Here is a 21,060-nt window from a genome sequence, read left to right on the forward strand (position 1 = left end):
AGGCAGAAAGAAGACGACGCGGCAAACGGTCATGGGGCGGGGGGGTGACGGGAGGGAGGCGGAGGGCGACATATATAAAAGTCATGGTTTGATAAAATAAACTTTCATTGAGGTGTAAAGTTGAGAAATGGACCAGACTTCTGTGTTTTGCTGCCATCTAAAGTTAGAAGCGTACAGAAGCGGTGACCTGCTGGTTCACCAGGCGATGTTTGAGAGCTTCAGTGCTGACAGTCATAAAATAATACACGCAAATTGACACAAAATCATATTTGAAGTTTTCCATAAATCACCCATAAACCCACAATCAAGGGGTTGTGTTGAGTCAAAATACAACCCACCCCAAATAGTGCCCACTTAGTAGCAATAAGTATGTGCTTGGTTTTTTTTTTCCACATAAAACAAAACAAATTAAAACACTACTTGCCTTCCACCCTCCAAGAAGTTACAAACATTGTCATCTCTTTTAGACACCAAATGGAAAGTCTCCCGAATTATCTGCTGTTGCATGTCCTCTGCCTGCAAGAACATAAGACTGAGTGCTGTACAGCTTAGGATGTGTTCGCCTTTCTCATTAAATACAACTTAATCACATTTATTTTTCAGTCTCTACACAGTTCATGTCATCAGATGGAAGAACATGTCATATGTGCCTGCTTCAAACCAAATGCTTAACAAATCTGCGTGTAAACCATCTGACTGGCTGATCTGTGTTACCAGGTGAAGGCAGCTTTAGTGCTGATTTATTCACAAAATAATACTGAACTAATACAATAAACACCAGTGGAAAAAAAAAAAAACGGACAAATTTTAATGTTAAAGTTGCCATATTGACAGAGGATTTTAGAATCATGGTATCTTTACTCTCTATTACACTGCCTGGCCAAAAAGAAAGTTGACACCAAAAAAAAAAAGGTCACACACTAATATTTTGTTGGACCGCCTTTATCTTTGATTACATCGTGCATTCACTGTGGCATTGTTTCGATAAGCTTCTACAATGTCACAAGATCTATTTCCATCCAGTGTTGCATTAATTGTTCACCAAGATCTTGCATTGATGACTAGACACTAGTCATGATGGGTGCATCACTTCACCTGCCTCTCTTCTTACCCTGATGCACCCATCACTCTGGAACAGGATAAATCTGGACTCATCAGACCACATGACCTTCTTCCATTGCTCTAGAGTCCAATCTTTATGCTCCCTAGCAAATTGAAGCTTTTTTCCCCAGTTAGCCTCACTGATTAGTGTTTTTTTTAAGGCTACACAGCTGTTCAGTCCCAATCCCTTGAGTTCGCTTCACATTGTGTGTGTAGAAATGCTCTTACTTTCACTATTAAACATAGCCCTGAGAGCTGCTGTTGTTTTTCTTCGATTTGATTTCACCAAACATTTACGTGATCTCCGATCACGATCATTCAGGATTTTTTTTCCGGCCACATTTCTTCCTGGAAGACAATGGGTCTCCACTATCCTTCCAGTTTTAATAATGCGTTGGACATTTCTTAACTCAATTTTAGTAGTTTCTTCAATCTCCTTAGATGTTTTCTCTGATGCATACCAAATGATTTGACCCTTCTCAAACAGACTGACATCTTTTCCACGACCACACGATGTGTCTTTCAACATGGTTGTTTAAGAAATGAGAAGCAACTCATTGCACCAGTTGGGGTTAAGTAACTTGTTGCCAGCTGAAAGATAATCACCCATGCAGTCATTATCCAATAGGAGGCTCATACCTATTTGCTTAGTTAAATCCAGGTGGCAACTTTTTTTTGGCCAGGCAGTGTACCTGAAATCATTCCAGTGAAGTTCTGTTATAAAGAGCTGTGAACTAAACTACTTAAGTTGGACAACTCTGACACCAAGTGGCCTGTAACCAAATACTTGAGAGATGTATGTTCTATACCAATCACCTATAAACTAATATTGGTGATTGGACTAAAAACACTTTAAAGTTTACATTAAGACCTTATGATGAATAATTTAAAAATATTAGCTCCTAATAAGTTTCTCCCAAATAGAACAAATGTTCAGTACTCTAGTGGTGTGCCTCAACGAATCTGGACTGATTTAGAGACAAAAGAGAACCCTACTTAGCCTTATCTTTCTATAATACAATATGTATTTTAGTAGTACAGTAGTCAATGAAGTTCACCTAATAAATCTTTAAGAATCACTGCTAATGAGAAAAAATATGCAAAAAAAAAAAAAAAAACCTATCTGTTTTGTTGCAAAAGGAACAAAAAGAGCCCCTGTAAAGAGGTTATTATGTTATGAATATGTGCATCGTTGTTTAATCACTTAATAATGTATTATTTAATACTTATCTTTACTTATTTTGCATCATTTTTAAAGCTTATCAAACTTAGTTTTAAAAATGTTACTAGAACTGCCTTCTTTCACCTGCGTAATATCGCTAAAATTAGAAACATCTAAAAATTATGCAGAAAAACTACTGGTTTATGCATTTGTTACATCTAGACTATTACAATGGTTTGTTATCTGGGGGTCCAAATACTTCTTTAAAACATCTTCAGTTAATCCAACATGCTGCTGCCAGAGTCTTAACTGGAGTTAGTAGGAGAGATCAAATCTCTCCAGTTTTAGCTTCTCTCCATTGGCTCCCTGTCAAATCCAGAACTGAATTAAAAAATCTTACTTCTAATCTACAAAGCTCTCAACAACCTAGCTCCATTTTATATTCCAGATCTTATTGTTCCATATTTTCCTAACAGAGCACTTTGCTCTCAGACTGCACGTTTACTTGTGGTTCCTAGAGTTTCCAAAAGCAGAATGGAAGGAAGATCTTTCAGTTATCAGGCTCCTCTCTTGTGGAACCAACTTCCAGTTTCTATCTGTGAGGCTGACACATGGTCCAGTTTTAATACTGGGCTGAAGACTTTACTTTTTGATAAATCCTATAGTTTGGGTTGGCTTGTTATGCTGCCTTAAGCTTAGACTACTAGAGGCCAAATTGTTCACATTTCCATTTGATATTATTTCCATCTTAATATGTGATTCTTCACCTGTCATTGTGTATCTATTCCTCTCAAACCCAGCCAGTCGAAGCAGATGGCCACTTGTCCTGAGTCTGGATCTGCTAAAGGTTTCTTCTTCATGAGGGAGTTTTTCCTTTTCACTGTCGCCTTCATGCTTGTTCAAGATGAGATTTTTGTGATGGAGTTAAACTCAAAGCAGTCTGCTCCTCAAATAAATAGTGTTATTATTTTTATGAATGTTTTCATAAACCTATTTTTTTAATACGTATGTTTCTGTTCAGTGCTCTGGCTGAGATTACTTCTGTTGTGACTGGGCGCTATAACTGAATTGAATAATGTCTCCTACCTTTCATCATGTACGGATCTATTTTCTAAAGTTATTTATATGAACAACTTGTGTTAGTCTCCGTTAATATAACCAGGGTTATTGGGAAGGTGTAAGTTAGTTTCAGGAAAACATTTGTGAAAACATGTTTCTGAACACAAGCTTTTTTCATCAGACAGCAGGGAAACGTGCAAAAATACTTACAAAATACTGATAGAATCTGATCATCCGCGGCTTCCCGTGGTTGTTAAAAATCAATATGGCTTTAATCATGTCTGTTTCTGAAAGTATCAAACCAAAATGTGGAATAATTATCGAATACTTCGATTACTGAACGGCGTAAGCTTCTTCAATAAGCGGATTCTTAGCAGTCAGCTGACTTCCATCCGGTTACGTCTCGTCCATAACAAGTCGACCTCAAACAAAACTGGCGTCATTTAGTTCCGATAGAATATTTAGTTCCGCCTAGTTTAAGGAGATGTTGGTGTGATTGTGGTACTGAACAAACCCAGTGTATGAACACCAAAATGCTCAAAATTAAACAAATAAATTAATCATTATGAAATAAGTACGAAAAAAAATCCATACAAAAGCATAAAAATAGATAAAACTCCAGCCTGTCTGCAGTTCTCATTCTGATCTGCGGAGGGCAGGAATAAGCAAACACTGCCTGTAGCCTGCCGAGAAGAAAACGTAGAAGAAGATATAGCGGCTGGTGCGGTGGTAGTGAGAGTCCTTTGATGTTTTTTTCCTTCTTCACTATTTGTTAGTGAAACGATTCTACAACCCGTGTAAAAGAGGATCCTGCGGCATGGAGTTGAATCTTACCATTAACACAAACAGCCCTCCTCTGGGTGAGTTTTATTTTTTGTCCGAATAAATGACTTCTTCGTGGAGACCGGCGTGATGCTTGCACGCGCCAGAGTGACAGCACGACAGCTAGCAATGGCTACGTGTCTTCCAAACAAGCAGGAAAAATAGCTCTGGTTCTTGGTTGATTGGTGCAAAATCCACTTACTTACTCCTTAAATTGATACATACCGCATCCAGCATTATTTTATTTTTATTTGGACTGACACAAAACCACTGAAAAGTAAAAATAAATAAATAAAAAGGTTTTACTAGTTATTTTATTTTGTACAATTCAAACCGGTTGTATCATTTCGTTCATGTAATTCCGAATATTTGCGGCATTAAATAACTTAAAATTATTAATTCTCGGCTGCTTCTAGTCGTGGCACTCAACACACAACACGTGTACAGTTTCTTAATATTCCCTCATGAAAAATTGCAATCACGTTGCGTATTTCGCCGTGGGATTAACACGAGTAGTCTTCTTGAACTGAACATTGGCACAATGATCACAGGGATAAAGTTTGGCAGCTCCTGGTTGATATATATATGTAATTTTTTATGTTCTTAAAGGTCGTACATGCTGTCGCATTGCTACGTTAATTGGTTATATTCAATATTTTGTATCACTCTTTTCCCAGTGAATGCTGATCCAAAGTTTTGTTCGTGATTAAGCTAGTTATTAGCCTTAAAAGTAGCTCTCACAGCGTCCTCTTGTGGTCGCAGCGAGCACTGCAGGCTGATGCAAGCCTTTTGAAACGTGGATTGCTAATAGGCTCTGTGCACATGCGTCCTGAATCACTTCCGCTTTGACCGGATGTCGGCATTCCAGTTTCCGGTTTAATTCCTGTATCCTGTCATCCCAGAGATAAACAACTAAAATGAGTGTTGCTGCGTCAAATAAACAAAAATATAACGTGCGTGGCAGCTTTAGATTTCAGCCGACGGTGTTTGGGTCTAAGGAGCACTGTTGTGTGCCGCTTTGCTCGTCTTCAGGTCGCTATAATAGCCGTTTGAGCTTTCACCGTTTCCCTAAGGAGACAAGCCTTCGTTTGTGCTGGCTGCAAAAAATCAGAAGAGAGGGATTTACGGTAACTCCTCACACCAAGGTATGTAGCCGACATTTCCTGGAGAATGAAGTAATTACTACAGAAAAGGGAAGACGAATTTTAGCAGCTGGGTCGGTTCCATCATTATTTGAGTGGAACAAATACAGCAGGAAGACACGAGCAGGTGTTTGGGAGCGCCGTTGTCGACCATCTAATCCAGAACCTGATTCGGCGGATCCAATTGAGGACAATGAACCACCCGTCATGGTACCTATGGTCGTGGACCATGACTACGGCGCCAGCAGAACCGTGTGTGTTGACCGGGAGCAATATCACAGCATGCTGAGAGAAATTGAGCAACTGAAAGAGCAGCTCCGATCCTGTAGTCTTCAAAAGCCGTTTGGACTGGAACGTTTTTCTACGTCACCAGAAGACATCAGATTTTACACCAGGTCAGAGTTGTAAAATCTAAATATTACGTTATGCCTCTGAAAAAAATTAATACGCTTTGAGTCATTGTATATTTTGTCACATTACAACCAAAAACAATTTCATTGTAATGTTCTTTGAGAGACCAACACAAGTACACACTTACTAGTGGAAATGAAATTATACATAATGTAACACATTATTATTATTATTATTATTATTATTATTATTATTATTATTATTAGTAGTAGTAGTAGTACTAGTACTAGTAGTACTGTATTTACAAATGATACTGAAAAGTGTGGTGTGTAAGAGTAATCGGCTCCCTTTTCTGTAACCAATATTCCTTCAGAAATAGCTTTAATGATTACAAATGGCTATGGAGTCCACCCGTGTGTAAACTAATGTCAAATACAAATACAGCAGCTAGTGACAGCCTCAGGTCGGTGAAAATAGTTGGTTTCTGTGATTAGATGACACACAGGCTGACTATTATGCCATTAGCAATCATCAGGAAACTTATGAAGACTAGAAGTTACTCTCTGATTTAAGGGGGCTGAACATTTGTGCTCAAAATAGTTTTCAATTTATAAAAAAATTACAAACCTTCAAATCATGTATAATTTTCTTTCCACTTTACAACATAAAATTTCAAAGAAAGATATTTATGTTCTTAGTTGTACCGTGTCAAAATTTGAAAACTGTTTTCACAGTTATAAATGTGGAGAGTGACAGTTTATATATATATATATATATATATATATATATTTTTTTTTTTATGTGTTTTAGGTTCCCCTCATATGAGCATCTGAAGGCGTTTTGGAACTTGATCGAGGCAGCAACAGCCAAAATGGTCAGGGTCACCAGAGCAAAGAAAACCGACGTCATGAGTACAACAACTGAAACCCCTTTTACCAGACCAACTGTAAGTTACACACACACACACACACACACACACACACACAATGAGAATGCTGGTTTTGAACTAACATTTAAATAATTTTCTGTCCAGAAACTGCTGCCAATAGATGAGCTTTTTCTTTTCCTCTCCTACCTGTCTACTGGATGTACCCAGAGGGAACTGGGCCATCGATTTAACATCCACAGAGCAACAGTCAGCCGCATTATTGTGACATGGGCCAACTTCCTGTACTGCTTATTGGGCTCAATTTGTGTGTGGATGTCTCCTGCAGCTGTGAGTTCCAGTCTTCCACAGGATTTTGATGGCCGCTACAGTGACACACAAGTTATCCTGGACTGTACAGAACTACGGTGTCAAACACCTTCATCCCTGCTCCTCCAGAGTGAAGTCTTCTCCACCTACAAATCCCACTGTACCTTTAAGGCCATGGTGGGCATGTCTCCTCACGGAGCCCTGACATTTGTGTCAGCACTGTTTGAGGGTTCCATGAGTGACAAGGAAGTGTTCCGTCAATCAGGGATTACATCACTCTTGACACTGGACATGGCCATCATGGTGGACAAGGGATTCTTGGTGGATGATCTCGTACCTGGGACTGTTCATCGTCCTGCCTTCCTCTCCAAGAGGGCCCAAATGTCAGAGGTCGACGTTTTGAAGACCCAGTCCATTGCCCGTTTGAGGGTGCATGTTGAGAGGTTAATAAGAAGAGTTAAAGAAAATAAACTCTTTGATTCCACTATCCCTCTCTCCATTGCAGGAAGCATAAACCAAATTTTTACAGTTGCCTGTCTCCTGTCAAATTACCAAAATGGACCTTTGGTCAGGAAATGGAGATATGAAGTTTGACAGAAAAGCTGATGGCACAGTCTTGAAGAAACAGAAAATGCTGTCATTTACTTACATTGACATTGTCTTACATTTGTAAATAGATATTCATGATGGAAATATTTTGAAACAAATTTGTACATTTGATTTGATCAAACTCCTAATTTAGACATTTCTGCAGGTAAACATAGAAAAAATATCTGTCTACTTTGTGTTTGATTGAATCCATCACATTAGTGTCTGCATAAATTCTTTGAATAAGAATATCTTCCTCAGCTGAGACAACAAAATCACACCAGTTCATCCCAGTTATTAGCATCTGCCCCTGAACCTGCCAATAGTAAACATGAGTTTTTTTTAGTTCCAATTTGCCTGACTTCATTTGGAGATATGGACAGTCAACATAACTTTTCACATTTGGACACTTAATCTCAATCAGCCCGAACTGACATGGCTCAGAAGGATCAAAGATCAATCCGTCTGGAGATGCCCCTAGCCAAGGAGCATCAGGGTGAATCACAAATCCACAGGGATAGTGGTTGACTCTTTTAATTTGACAATATTCCCAGATAGCATCTGCCTCTAATTCAAGCCCTCTCTTCATAGCTGCAGTCTGATAGGTCCCTTGCAGCAGACGATTTGCCAGATCTTCCTCAGATTTATCTTGAACCTGGCAGATCTCCCTGAAGCGGGAGGCAGTCAACCTATGCCTCCTTAGCTGATGCCATTCAGGACATGTACTCTGTGCTCTGGTAGCACATTCAAATTTATTCACCATGTCCCAGGTGACCTCCATACTTTTAAGGTGTAGCTGTTGTGGTTCAGAACAAACAAACATGCTTTTTGATGGCTGTAGGTGGTAGTTCTTAAGAGGCAGAGATGGGCGGGGTGGTGCAGCATGGAAGGACATGTCTCTCTTTGCTGTTGCTGGCTGTTGGTAGGACAGAGGACTTCCAGCCTGAACTTTGCCAAGGGCAGAGTCAACAAGGGGAAATTCATGGCTGATTCCCATGCTGCAGATCATTGGTGCATCAGCTGCTGCAAAATCTTCATACACCTCGGAAACCTGGGAAAGTGAAAACAATTATTTCAATAAAATGTAAAATACATGTATATCAACTAATTTTAAGCCCTCAAAAATTCTACACTTTACAAAGAGACAGCACTTGAAAATAAAATTATTCAATACACCGGTAAGTCTACAACTCTTTGTTAGTACATTGTAGCCTACTGTTAATTTCATTTTTATTTATCAGTAATTTAAATACAACTACTTACTCTAAGGACAGAAAGGTCCGGCAAATCCCCACTAAGGCCTTTGTAGAGTGTGCTCCTGTGTATAAAAATAAGAAAAGAACATGAGTCAAAAATAGAATACCCACATGCATTTCGTTCAGATATGAAACATAAAATAATAGTGTTTTTCAAGCCTGGTCCTCAAGGCACACTGTCCTGCATGTTTGAGATTTGTCCCTGCTTAAACACAGCTCATTTCAGTTGGTAACTGATTAACAACTGTATCAGCTGTGTTAATGCAGGGAAATCTATAAAGCATGCAGAGCAGTGTGCCTTGAGGACCAGGGTTGAGAAACACTGTTGTAATACATCAGAATTTTTATTGATTTTTTTTTACCTTACACCCTCTGTTGTTGCTCCACTCTTCGGTTTAGCAGACAGCACAGTCATCTTGTCCACGGGGCCAGGTTTTATACCCTATTCAGTTATCCATGACACAGTTACAAGTTATACGGCAAGAAAATGTAATAAATTGAGTCTATTATTGAAGAGAAAACTTACTAAAGTTCTGGGCTTGTGCCACTGCTGTTCTCCTTCTGTACAGCTTAGTACAGGGGGGACCACTGACAGTTTCAGCTCAGAATAATGTGCTGACTGGAACAGCAAAGCCACACAGTGGTTGCATAATGCTGCACCAGCAACACACGTACAGCTGTGGTGAATCAGCTCCACAGGACACGAGTCTTTCAGGACCACCTGCATAAGAATGTCATAGTAAGAACTTATTATCTTAGCTTGGTCACTCATCAGCCATTCTTTCATGATGCAATCTTGCTTCCCAAATATTTTTTTATAACTAATGTCATAGAACCATAGTATCATGTTATGTGATTATATATTTAGTTTGGAGTATGTTCTATGAAGGTCAAGAGTAGTGTAATACAATTATCACAAGATTACATCTTAAATGAATGGATGAGATAAAGATAACTTGATTTCAAAACACTTTTAACCCAGAGGAGACCCGCTAGGTAAAAATACCTGGATAATGTTACAGAGACTGTGAGTGTATTCTTTAGATTTAAGTAAAACTAATATGCATGAATTACCAAATTAACACTGGGTTAAAAGTAACACATAACAACCATAAAAGAAGAACAATGCATGCAGCAAATAACCAAATGGGGACAAGCAAGGCCAAACTCACGTGTTAATATTCATCAAATAGCCAATTCCATTTTATTTTTATTTAAGAATTAATTACCACCTTAGCTAAATCCCCATTAACATTAGGAACGTCGGGTTACTGAACCAACAATCTTAAAACTGTCATCTGAACAATCCTATCTTCACCCTACACTTAAACTGTGAGGTTTTTCATTTTTCTTCATGGACCTGTGACACAGAGCCCTGACAACGACTTCACCTGTGTCCTGATTTTTGCTAGAAACTGAGAAGAGCAGAATGTTAGTAGAATGATCACAAAATATGAGCCTTTTGTTTAAGTGTGGAAAACCTGTTTCTATAACGTGAGTATACACAAAAATGGTCGTGTTGCTAATAGCCTAACGTTAGCTGCAAACAGTTAGCAACATCACAACGATCAAACTAACGTTACTTACCCTCGTAGTTGTGCAGGTAACTTGAGATATACAATTTAAATCCCTTGTTACGTTTGCTTGTCGGAGCAGGGGACCAGCCATCAACAATACGATGAACATCGCTGATATTTATCTTGGGCAGCTCTTGTAAACATCTAGAAAACGCCATTTTCACCGAGACCGGGGATTAGACCGGAAACTGGAATGCCGACATCCGGTCAAAGGGGAAGTGATTCAGGACGCATGTGCACAGAGCCTATTGCATAGAGAATATGCACATTTTTACTCTGGTTTCTTTTCCACACTGCTGCTTACTGGAAAGTGTAATAGGCTTTTAGGCAACTTCAAAACTAAACATCTGCTCTGTAAAGATGAACCAATGAAAAGTTCATCCCCAGCTGTCTGATTCTGTAAGATAAAGTATACTGATTGATTGCATGAGAGGCACAATATGGAAACTATGAGGTACCTGATTTAAAGACAAATGGATGATGGCTGTCTCATAATCTTGTTAAATGAAGTGCAGTTTTCTGAGCAGAAGGAACCCAGATGTTGCATTTTTGCAATTTGGGCCCTGATTTTATGTCAGCTAGGTTACTAGTTGAAGACAAACTTGTTTTGCGTAACTACATACAGTATAACATGAAGACTAAATTTAGACTGTTTTCAGAGTAGTGTAAGAAGATATCTATGTGATTGTGGTACTGAACAAACTGAGTGAGGCAGACTACATCCTGCCCAGTTTAGCCCACTAGCAACAAGCCTTAAAGGACAAAGCGTATGTTTTAACATGTTGAAAGCCACTGAAACTGGCCAAAAATTATTAATATTAACATTTTTTAACCCTGCAAATCCTATTGAGATCACAGATATTTTTGGGGGGAGGGGGCCTTCGCCTGAAGGCAGCCCAAGATTAATGTTTTTGGACTTATATTACCGTATTTTGTTCTTAGTTTTTGAAGTTACTATGGTACTCATCACGCAAGCTGTTTTTCAGTCGTGTTTAATCAGAGTTATGTTCTGCGAAATTGTAATTTATAGAAACACTTTCCTTGAACCTGCAGGTGCACTTCTTGCTGCAGAGCATGTGAAGAGCAGTGTGCAGGTATCTGTGGAAGAAGGCAAAGACACCAAGCTTCACATCTCGGAGTAAGTAGTATCTAAAAAAGGTTGTCAGGTCACCTGGACGCATTCTTCTTTGTTGAAACGTTTCGTCTTTTATCCAAAAATCTTCTTCAGTCTGAGGAGCTGCAATAAACTCCGTCTTATAAATATCACCTTCTCATAGTGGATCAACCAGTTTTCTGGTGACAGCCAAAACCAGCTGTTCACATACCAAAGGAGGACCATCAGCCTAGCAAAATTGTCCAGTGTTTCCCCTAGATAACTTGCCATAGAGGGGCACTCATCTCGTCTGTGATTTTCTTTTTAGAAGTGGGGGGGGAGATGGACAGAGACACTGCATGAGCAGCGCACCACGCTGTCTATACTGACAGGGGGGACAGAAACACAGCCGCATGCTGTTTGCTCTGACAGTTTTAGAGTGTTTGTGTGTGTGTGTGTGTGTGTGTGGGGGGGGGGGGGGGCATCTGAGCCGCGGGCTCTTTGTACTGACATTTTTCGTGTGTGTTTGGGGGGGGGGGTGTCAGTGTGAGGGAAAAGGCTGTCTTTAGCTTTTTAGGTAGTGCAGGGGTGCTGCACGCAGTTCGGTAGCGGGCTGAGTGATACTTGCAATAATCTCATTGTAAGAGTGTGACAGTTGAACATGGAGGCCTCCACCCCTGTTGAACAAGTTTGAAGCAGAACAATTTAGGAACAAAATTTCCGCCTGTCACAGCAATGCCAAACCACCACCTTCCAACATCAGTAGAGAGGAGAGGGATGCACTCACTACTTTCAGCAAGGAGAAGAACATCATCATCCTCCCAGCAGACAAAGGAAGGTGCACAGTGATTCTGAACCAGAAAGACTATCATCAGAAAGTTATGACACTCCTTAGTGACTTAACCACTTATGACCCGCTGAAAAGAGATCCAGGAAGTGGTAAGAAGAAGAAACATCCTTATTCATGCTCAATAATCCAGGTAGAAAAATCCAACAGTGTTAAGTCAGGTCCTCTGGACCTGGGTTACAAGAAGATGCTGATAGAGTGCCTGAAATTTGGAGCAGGACAAGGCTATCGACTGTTTTCTGTACCACAGACTGTACCCAGGGGAGGCCACACCTAGTCTGTATGGTTTACCTAAAATCCACAAACAAGGTGTACCTTTAAGACCAATTGTTAGCATGATTAACTCTGTCACTTACAATGTTTCCAAATATCTGGCGTCTGTACTCATCCCTTTAGTTGGCAGCTCATAACACCACATACAGAACACCATGGACTTTGTGGATAAGGTGAGGGATGTCATCATGGAGACTGATGAAACAATAGTCTCTTTTGATGTCACATCACTCTTTACGTGCATTCCTGTTGATGATGCAGTAGAGGTGGTCAGTTTAAGATTAAAATCAGACACCACTCTGAGCAGCAGGACCACGCTTTCCACAGAACAACTGTGTCAACTCTTGAAACTGTGCCTGCAGTCAACCTACTTCACATATGGGGAGCAATATTATAGGCAGAAACATGGGTGTGCTATGGGGTCTCCAGTTTCTCCTATTGTTGCCAACCTGTACATGGAGGAGGTAGAAAAGAGAGCCTTGACGTCCTTTTCAGGGACACCACCAAGTCATTGGTTCAGGTATGTTGACGACACCTGGGTTAAAATTAAATCTCAGGAACAACATTTTACTGACCACATCAACTCTGTGGATAAATTCATCAAGTTCACACGAGAACATGTAAAAAATGTCAGGCTGGATTTCTTGGACTGTGAGGTCTCAGTCTCTGATAGAGGACATTTGCAAACTGAGGTGTACCACAAATCCACCCACACAGACCAGTATTTGCAGTTTGACTCCCATCACCCTCTGGAGCACAAGTTAGGAGCCATCAGGACTAGGGTTAAAATATTTATTGCATTTGCAATAATATCGTAATGTGATAAAAATTAGATTTTCTAATCGCAAAGGCTGCAATTTGACTGGTCACATGATCTGGTTATGTGACTTGTGAGTGAGCAAAGCAAGGAGGGGGAGAAGTCAACACTGCGCTTTAACCAGTTGCACAATGGCGTCAGGCTCGACAGAAGCTGATACATCTGAAAGTTTGGTACCAAAGAGGAGCAGCACGTCCATTGTTTAGAATTATTTTCACTATAAAAAAGAAGATGCTGCGCAACGACATGTGTTGCTACCTTTCGAGGTAACACCACAAATCTTTATCAACACTTAAACCCACCCACCCACACACACACACACAAAATCATTTACGATAGTTGCATAGCTAGAATGCCAACGACTATTGTTTCAACTTCGAGCAAGCAAGGATCAGCTGACAGGGATCACTGACCGAACTGTTCAAAGATATTACTCCATATGAACACAATTCAAAACGGCACGTGGAAATAACTCGAGCAATAATGGAGTTTAAAGCGAAAGACATGATGCCCATTAATATAGTGACCAAGCCTGGGTTTATGACTTTGGTGATCACAGTAGATAAGTGGTACAGAATTCCCTCGTGCACACTTTTTATCCAAGTCGTTACCCCAGAGTTGTACAAAAAATGCAGAAACAGTTGCAGCGGAGCTGAAAACTGTGGAGTTTTTTGCAACTGAAACAGATTGATTTATCAAGAGTCAGAGATCCTTTATTGTCGTTCGCAGAACATGTGGTACATGTGGTGGGACGAAATTATGTACACAGGGTCCCAGTTACATCCATTTATTGCTTGTGTTGGGTGAAAAATACATGAGAAGAAGACATTGAAAAATAATTGTATATTAAATCACAATATTGAGGTAAAAAATAAATAAAAAATCGCAATTTTAATATTTTCCTAAATTGTTCAGCCCTAATCAGGACTCTGTACCACAGAGCAGACAGCGTCCCCACTAACTCAAGAGCCAGGCAGAAGGAGAAATCCTACACAAAACAGGCTCTAGAGCAATGTGGATATCCTAACTGGGCCTTCCTGAAAGCAGAGAAGAAACCCAAACAGGACTCCAGTCAGCCATCAGGTGAAAAGGAGGAACCCAGACCCAGACCAGTGGTCATTCCATATGTTGAGGGAGTATCAGAGAAACTGAGACGTTTATTTTCTAAACGTAACGTCTCAATGGCTTACAAACTCCAAAATACATTACAGCAAAGACTGGTTCATCCCAAAGATCCAGTCCCCCGGCACAAACAGAGCAATGTTGTGTATGCTGTTCAGTGTCAGGAGGGCTGTGATCAGTCTTACATCGGGGAAACAAAACAGCCACTGGCCAAAAGGATGGCCCAGCACAGAAGATCAACATCATCAGGCCAGGACTCTGCGGTCTACACTCATCTCCAGGCCAGCGGTCACTCTTTCAGGGATGAAGATGTTCACATCCTGGACAGAGAGGAACGATGGTTTGAGAGAGGAGTAAAGGAAGCCATCTTTGTGAAAAGAACCCGTTGGGCATCATTAAATGGGGGCAGAGGCCTCCTTGTTCAACTGTCCCCCTTACAATGCTGTTATTGCTAGTATCACTCGACCTTCTGTGAATAACAAGTGGCCATCAGGGCACTAACAACCATTAGGCTGATGGTCCTCCTTTATCATGTGAACAGCTAGTTTTGGATGTCAGCAACGAACTGGTTGATCCACTATGAGAAGGTGCTATTTATAAGACTGAGTTTGTTGCAGCTCCTCAGACTGAAGAAGTCTTTTTTGGATTAAAGACAAAACGCTTCAACAAAGAAAAATCTGTTCAGAGAACCTGACTTAACCATTTTTAGATTTATCTACCTGGATTATTGAGCATTCATCAGGATAGTAAGTGGTATATTTTCCTCTGTTTTTTTTTTAGGGTTTTTACCTAAGACCTTCTGTATCACATTTATATGCAGAAAGTCACGTTATTTGTTTCCTTTCATCAGTTCAATCCAGTTCAATGATGCAAACTCCATCAGCCGTTACCTGGCCCGGGTTGCTCCTGCCCTTGGCCTGTACGGAACCAACATGATGGAGCAGACTGAGGTGTGCATTTTTCTGCTTCCTTGAGATCTAGTCAGTTTGAATCCCAGATTTAATTTAATCTTTTCAAACATGTTCAGGTGGACCACTGGCTGGAGTTCAGCGCTCGGCACCTTTGTGATCAGCCTGATCTGTCAGGAGCGCTGAATGAGTTGGACCGGGCCCTGTCCCTGCGCACATTCCTAGTCGGACATGCTATCACCCTGGCTGATTTGTCTGTCTGGGCTGCTCTCAAGAGTAAGTCTCATTCAGTTATTCACCTTTCTTATTTAAGTATTCTTTTAGTTTAAGAGGTTTTAGTTTTACATGTGAGTCTTGGCAGTAAATACGGTGTATTTCTTTTCTCTGCAGGTCATGTTGATTGGCCAGCCCAGGACAAAACTTTTCCTCACGTCAGCCGCTGGTTCTTTTTCTTGAACTCACAGGTTCCTTTCTCTGCTGTGGGCAATAAATACACCAGTAAGAAAGCTCCAGTGAATAAATCCAGTGTACCGGTAAGTATTATTTCAGTTTTACGTGCACTCAGCAAACACTTACATTGATTCATTTAAGAAAACAAGATGTGTACGAAGGTTTCTAGATGTTTACATATTGTCTACACCCTCCTGTGTTCCTGGTGAGAAATCAAAAACAAAACAAAAATGATTTTTTTGTCATGATTATTGTTTGTGACCAGTATACTGGTCGTGCTGTGATAATAAAAGTTAAACCTCCTGTCAGAGGAAATTAAGAAATGTTACCATTACTTTCTGTGTTTCAGTCAAATGAGAAAAAGCAGGATGTTGGAAAGTTTGTGGAATTGCCAGGAGCTGAGATGGGCAAGGTGGTGGTTCGATTCCCCCCTGAGGCCAGTGGGTAAGGCTGAGGTTTTTCAAAATGTTGGTAAGGGAGTTGATCACATTTTTTTAATTGAGACTGTGTCAATGATTCTCTGTGAGCAGATATCTTCACATAGGCCATGCAAAAGCTGCCTTGCTCAACCAGTACTACCAGGTCACATTTAAAGGCAAGCTCATCATGCGCTTTGATGACACCAACCCTGAGAAGGAGAAGGAAGACTTTGAAAAGGTCTGGTATCACAGAACATTTAAAACATTGTAAACTCTTTATATTATCTTAACCTCCAGTTATTCACGATAATAGAGTTGCGTTGATCAGATGGAAAGAGAGAAAATAGTAGAAAAGCTGCTAACATATACTTATTTCACCTCAGGTGATCCTGGAAGATGTTGCTATGCTCCAGATCCAACCTGACCAGTTTACGTACACCAGCGACCATTTCCTCACCATCATGCGACTGGCCGAGCAGCTGCTGACTGAGGGCAAAGCCTACATCGACGACACCCCTCCTGAGCAGATGAAGCAGGAGAGGGAGCAGCGCATAGAGTCTAAATGCCGAAACAACAGTATGCTTGTGGAAAGCCACAATTATAAATCTGTGAAAAATGAAGCTCTACGAAAACACGAACACAAACGTTCTCGTTTATTCTTTTGTAGCTGTGGAGCAGAACATGAAGATGTGGTCCGAGATGAAAGCCGGGTCAAAGAAAGGTCAGACCTGCTGTATGAGAGCAAAGATCGACATGAATTCTAACAACGGCTGCATGAGAGACCCCACCCTGTACCGCTGCAAGACAACCCCCCACCCTCGCACTGGAGACTCTTACAAGTACAGTGAAATCCTTTGAAAAGATTTTTAGACCTCAGACTTCTCTAAGGCAATCCCATAACTGATTTTAAATTAAAATTTGCTCTGATTGAGCCAAAATACATTTCAGAGAAGTGTACGTTGTTTAGATGTGGGCTGAGTTGGGAGGTTTTGTATCCAAGTAACTATTTTGAGAACTAATCAAGATATCAATCTGGATTGTTCCCTGAAGGAACCTTCTGTGATCTTGTTGTAAGAACATCCATCACCATCCTTATTAATGAGACTTTTACTTGTCTTGACGTTGAAAACCTTGTTGCTAAACTGAATGTTAAACAAAAGGAGGAAATACATCGATAAAAAAAAAAGTTTATTAGGGCTGCACAATAGGGGTGCACCGATTGCAGTTTTATGGCCGATCACCAATTTCTAAAAAGTCTGACCCGTTGATTCCGATTTTGGCCGATACCGATTTTGTTTTCTATGCAACACCATCAGGTGTTATGAGGTCACAATGTACCTTCATTTTTCCAATATTATTTTATTGAAAAACATACCCTTGAACAATATCCCAGAAACAATACAACCTTGTTTTATCTGGCCACGAGGTAGTGCTCTGAAATACAAATGAAGTTTAGACAGTTGTTGTTAAAACAAAAAAAAATTGGTAAAATAGGTTTCTCGTGCAAGTATTGGCCGATTCCCCAAAATTAAGGAAATCGAGGCCACAGCCGATTTATCGTTGCACCCCTACTGCACATTATTAAAAAATTACATGATTCATCCATCCATTTATTTTGGTTACCCGCTTTTATTTTTCTGAGTCACAGGGAGCTGGTACCGATCTTTAGTAGTCATTGAGCGAGAGACGGGGTAAACCCTGTCGAAAGTCCATCACAGGGACACATTGAGACAAATAATCACTCACACGGTCACACCTAGGGACAATTTAACGTTACCAGGAAGGTTACTAGAAAACTGAAGTACCTGGAATAAAACCCGCACAAGAAGGGGCAACAATGTACATTAATCTTAAGTTTAAGCTGGTGTTTAGAGCCCCTAAGAATCTTACTATATCAATCAAGCTTTTTTTAAAACTATTTTAAAGGAGCTTTAGGTTTTAATAGGTAGTCCGCTAGACTTTCAAGTTTTTTAGGTAGAACTTCAAACGCTGTTAAGAGGTTTAATAATATAAATCCCACAGAGAAGCATGGTGGTGGCAGTGTTGTGTTCTGGATGAGCTTGTCCAAGTTATTTATATCCATCCAAAGCAAATGGAGTGGTGCTCTTTAGGGTTAGAAATAAATGCATTGTTGCAGTTTTTAGTTGTCACTAAAATAATTTAAATATTGCTCATTTGTAATCTTCATTCTAGTGTCTACCCTACATACGATTTTGCCTGCCCCATTGTGGACAGCTTGGAGGGCGTTACCCATGCTCTTAGGACCACCGAGTACCATGATCGTGACGATCAGTTCTACTGGATAATCAATGCTCTGGGTCTCAGAAAGCCCCACATCTGGGAGTATGCCAGACTCAACCTCAACAACACAGTGTTGTCAAAAAGGAAGCTCACCTGGTTCGTTGATCAGGGATACGTTGATGGCTGGTAGGTTTATGTGGGCTAATCTGGTGTAATATGTAGATGTGTTTTGTTGTTCTTTACTATCCATATTTCTCTTTGACCATCCTATTTTCTAGGGATGACCCTCGCTTCCCTACTGTCAGAGGTGTCCTGAGGAGAGGAATGACTGTGGAGGGTCTGAAGCAATTTATAGCGGCTCAGGTGCGTTACACGACCATAATAGGAGTATGTTTACCACATCAGATTTATCCAGATCATAGGAAAGTTGTCTTGTCTGAAAGTACTACATCCATTATGTCCACTTGTTCCAAAGTCGGGTCGCGGGGGCAGCAGCATGAGCAGGGAGGCCCACACAGCTCTTTCCAGAGCCACCTCTTCCAGTTCTTCTGGGAGGACTCCAAGGCGTTCTCAGGCCAACCGAGACACGTAATCTCGCTAGCGTGTCCTGGGTCTTCCTCGGGGTCTCCTCCCAGTTGGACATGCCCGAAGCACCTCTCTAGCGAGGTGCCCAGGGGGCATCCTTACCAAATGCCTGAACCACCTCAACTGGCTCCTCTCGATGTGGAGGAACAGCGGTTCTACTCCGAGTTTCTAACTGAACTTTTACCCTTGCTCGTGAACAGAACCCTGAGACACTTGAACTCCTCCACTTGAGGCAGAATGACGATGAGTCTGAAAGAACTGTTTGTGTTTTTATTTAACAATGAGCTTGCTTTAATTATCTGCAGAGAAATGTTTAACATTTATAAAAAAAAAAATGCTGTAGTCTGTTTTTAACAGAATGTCTCACTGTTTGTACCGTTGACTTGAACACATTTTTTTATAATTTTTTGTCTCAGGGTGGATCGAGATCTGTGGTCAACATGGAGTGGGACAAGATCTGGGCTTTCAATAAGAAGGTAAGGTCTCAGTTTCATAATGTTAATTTTTGTCATAAACTTTGTTCAGTTTTTGATAATGGCACGTTAGCTTTGCTGCAGCGGTACAAATCAGTACATAAACTGTGTTTTTTTTGGTTACACCAAAATAGTACTAATTTTTAAAAGTGATTAGTCTAAATAGATTTTGTCTTTTGAAACACTTTATTACTGTTTGAACAATATGTTTGTTTACACCACTAGCATTCATTCATTCAACCTTTATTTATACAGGTTAATCCCATTGAGCCTCAGGGATTCATTTACAGGAGAGACCTGATAGCATATGTTACTAAACAGTATATAGTTGCAGTCTGTCAGTTCTCCGGTTTGATCTAGCCTTAAAATGTTCATTTTATTAATTCAGATTTTAAAGTGAGGTTCTGTGAAAAAGTTATGTACAGTTAGTATCTTACCTGTTGTAGATAGCTCTTTGAACAATCTCAATCTCGTGTTGCTCTGACTGGGCTGACAATTTAACTGAAGGAACCAGGACCAAAATGGATTGCAGTAGTCCCTTGTTTATTGTGGGCATTAGGTTGCAAACACCCCCCACCCCCCCACCCCCCCACCCGGCAATAAATAAAAATCCACAAAGTAGCAGCGTTATATTTGTTTTAATATTTATATTTAGGGTTTATAAACCCTTCTCACTCTTGCAATTTTTAAACTCTTAAACCTACGTCATTTTTACATCATGCATACAGTACTGTATATGTAGCTACTAAACTTACGGCTCTGCAGAACAGGAGCAGCTCTTGGTTCCGGTCCGACTTGATTCCATTTCTGCAGACGTACCCTGCATCAATGAAGCTCACATTCAATGTTCTAAACTCTTAAATCTACTAATTTTAACAACATACTTGTATGTAGATACTAAATTTTACTTACCAGAGTTTCCCCGCTCAGAGGTCTGTGGGCTGGCTACCAGCTCTCAAGATTCACCTGTGGTCTGGAGGTCTGGTTCTACTCCGGTTCTACTCCAGTTTTGGTCCAGTTCGGTGGGTACCATGTGGCTCTCCATCCACTGTGCACCTAAATCACCGTAATAAGTGCCAAACTTTTTCCCATCCGATCAAAACTTTCCTTCTACAGCAGAAAAAAAAATGGTACTTCTGGAAAGGGCACTGCTGACTTCTGGGAAATGTAGTCATTATGAGTGGGAATACAGTGTAAGCTTGTTTAGAGAAAACTACAAAATGGCGGCACCTGTCTGAAGTATTTTGTTTTTTCGTTAACCTTTTACTGTACTGGTATCCAGTACTTTCCCAATCACATGAGTCATATTAAAGTCGACAATCGTGTGTCCTGTACAATTTTATTTTTAAAAATATGTTAATGTGCGTTGACAAACCACAATATAGCGAGTAAACGGAAGTCGAACCGCGAAGTAGCGAGGGACTACTGTGCTGCCATCTTATAGCAATTCCAGTCTCATAGGTTTGCTCAAATGTAATTTCATAGACTTTTTTTTTTTTACCCACCAACAGTTTCTCAGTAAACTGTTTACATCAAGTTTTTAAAATTTTTGTCATATTTCTGCTGGAATAACAATTCA

General features: G+C 40.3%; 4 protein-coding genes across 5 annotated transcripts in view; 2 read left to right on the forward strand and 2 right to left on the reverse strand.

The window, feature by feature from the left end:
- The window catches only part of ap3s2 (adaptor related protein complex 3 subunit sigma 2), an 11,037-nt gene extending 7,249 nt beyond the window's left edge, over positions 1 to 3,788 (reverse strand). Inside the window, exons 1-2 of the mRNA XM_037697612.1 lie at positions 3,533 to 3,788; positions 425 to 516 (exon numbers count right to left, since the gene is read on the reverse strand). Of these exons, the coding sequence (XP_037553540.1) occupies positions 425 to 516; positions 3,533 to 3,601 (161 nt within the window). The 5' untranslated portion in view covers positions 3,602 to 3,788. The remainder of the gene's footprint in view (positions 1 to 424; positions 517 to 3,532) is intronic.
- Positions 3,789 to 4,114: 326 nt separating this feature from the next.
- Positions 4,115 to 21,060, forward strand: part of eprs1 (glutamyl-prolyl-tRNA synthetase 1) — a 41,990-nt gene continuing 25,044 nt past the window's right edge. The window contains exons 1-12 of one of the 2 annotated variants that reach the window (XM_037691166.1): positions 4,115 to 4,182; positions 11,307 to 11,391; positions 15,256 to 15,355; positions 15,433 to 15,589; positions 15,704 to 15,846; positions 16,113 to 16,207; positions 16,294 to 16,420; positions 16,566 to 16,758; positions 16,850 to 17,021; positions 18,376 to 18,609; positions 18,702 to 18,786; positions 19,425 to 19,484. In XM_037691166.1, the coding sequence (XP_037547094.1) occupies positions 4,140 to 4,182; positions 11,307 to 11,391; positions 15,256 to 15,355; positions 15,433 to 15,589; positions 15,704 to 15,846; positions 16,113 to 16,207; positions 16,294 to 16,420; positions 16,566 to 16,758; positions 16,850 to 17,021; positions 18,376 to 18,609; positions 18,702 to 18,786; positions 19,425 to 19,484 (1,494 nt within the window). In that variant the 5' untranslated portion in view covers positions 4,115 to 4,139. The remainder of the gene's footprint in view (positions 4,183 to 11,306; positions 11,392 to 15,255; positions 15,356 to 15,432; positions 15,590 to 15,703; positions 15,847 to 16,112; positions 16,208 to 16,293; positions 16,421 to 16,565; positions 16,759 to 16,849; positions 17,022 to 18,375; positions 18,610 to 18,701; positions 18,787 to 19,424; positions 19,485 to 21,060) is intronic. The other variant, XM_037691174.1, reaches the window with a different exon arrangement.
- On the forward strand, positions 4,961 to 7,614 carry LOC119423768. The gene is made up of 3 exons (XM_037691184.1): positions 4,961 to 5,681; positions 6,448 to 6,583; positions 6,671 to 7,614. Exons 1-3 carry the CDS (start codon positions 5,062 to 5,064, stop codon positions 7,424 to 7,426), a joined length of 1,512 nt encoding a protein of 503 aa, XP_037547112.1. The 5' UTR covers positions 4,961 to 5,061; the 3' UTR covers positions 7,427 to 7,614.
- LOC119423777 lies at positions 7,606 to 10,483 on the reverse strand (the record flags this gene model as incomplete). Its single annotated transcript, XM_037691196.1, is given in 5 exon segments — positions 7,606 to 8,471; positions 8,684 to 8,738; positions 9,039 to 9,118; positions 9,203 to 9,397; positions 10,264 to 10,483. Coding segments are annotated over 5 exon segments (1,295 nt in total), but the record flags the coding sequence as incomplete, so codon positions are not given.

This window comes from Nematolebias whitei, chromosome 2, assembly GCF_014905685.2.
Source record: "Nematolebias whitei isolate Nwh7 chromosome 2, NemWhi1, whole genome shotgun sequence".
Classification (NCBI taxonomy): Eukaryota; Metazoa; Chordata; class Actinopteri; order Cyprinodontiformes; family Rivulidae; genus Nematolebias; species Nematolebias whitei.

Coding starts and splice junctions, on each gene's coding strand:
- LOC119423768 (XM_037691184.1), top strand. CDS start 5,062: ATGAGTGTTGCTGCGTCAAATAAACAAAAATATAACGTGCGTGGCAGC. Junction 5,682..6,447: donor GACATCAGATTTTACACCAG/GTCAGAGTTGTA, acceptor TATGTGTTTTAG/GTTCCCCTCATATGAGCATC. Junction 6,584..6,670: donor CCCCTTTTACCAGACCAACT/GTAAGTTACACA, acceptor TTTTCTGTCCAG/AAACTGCTGCCAATAGATGA.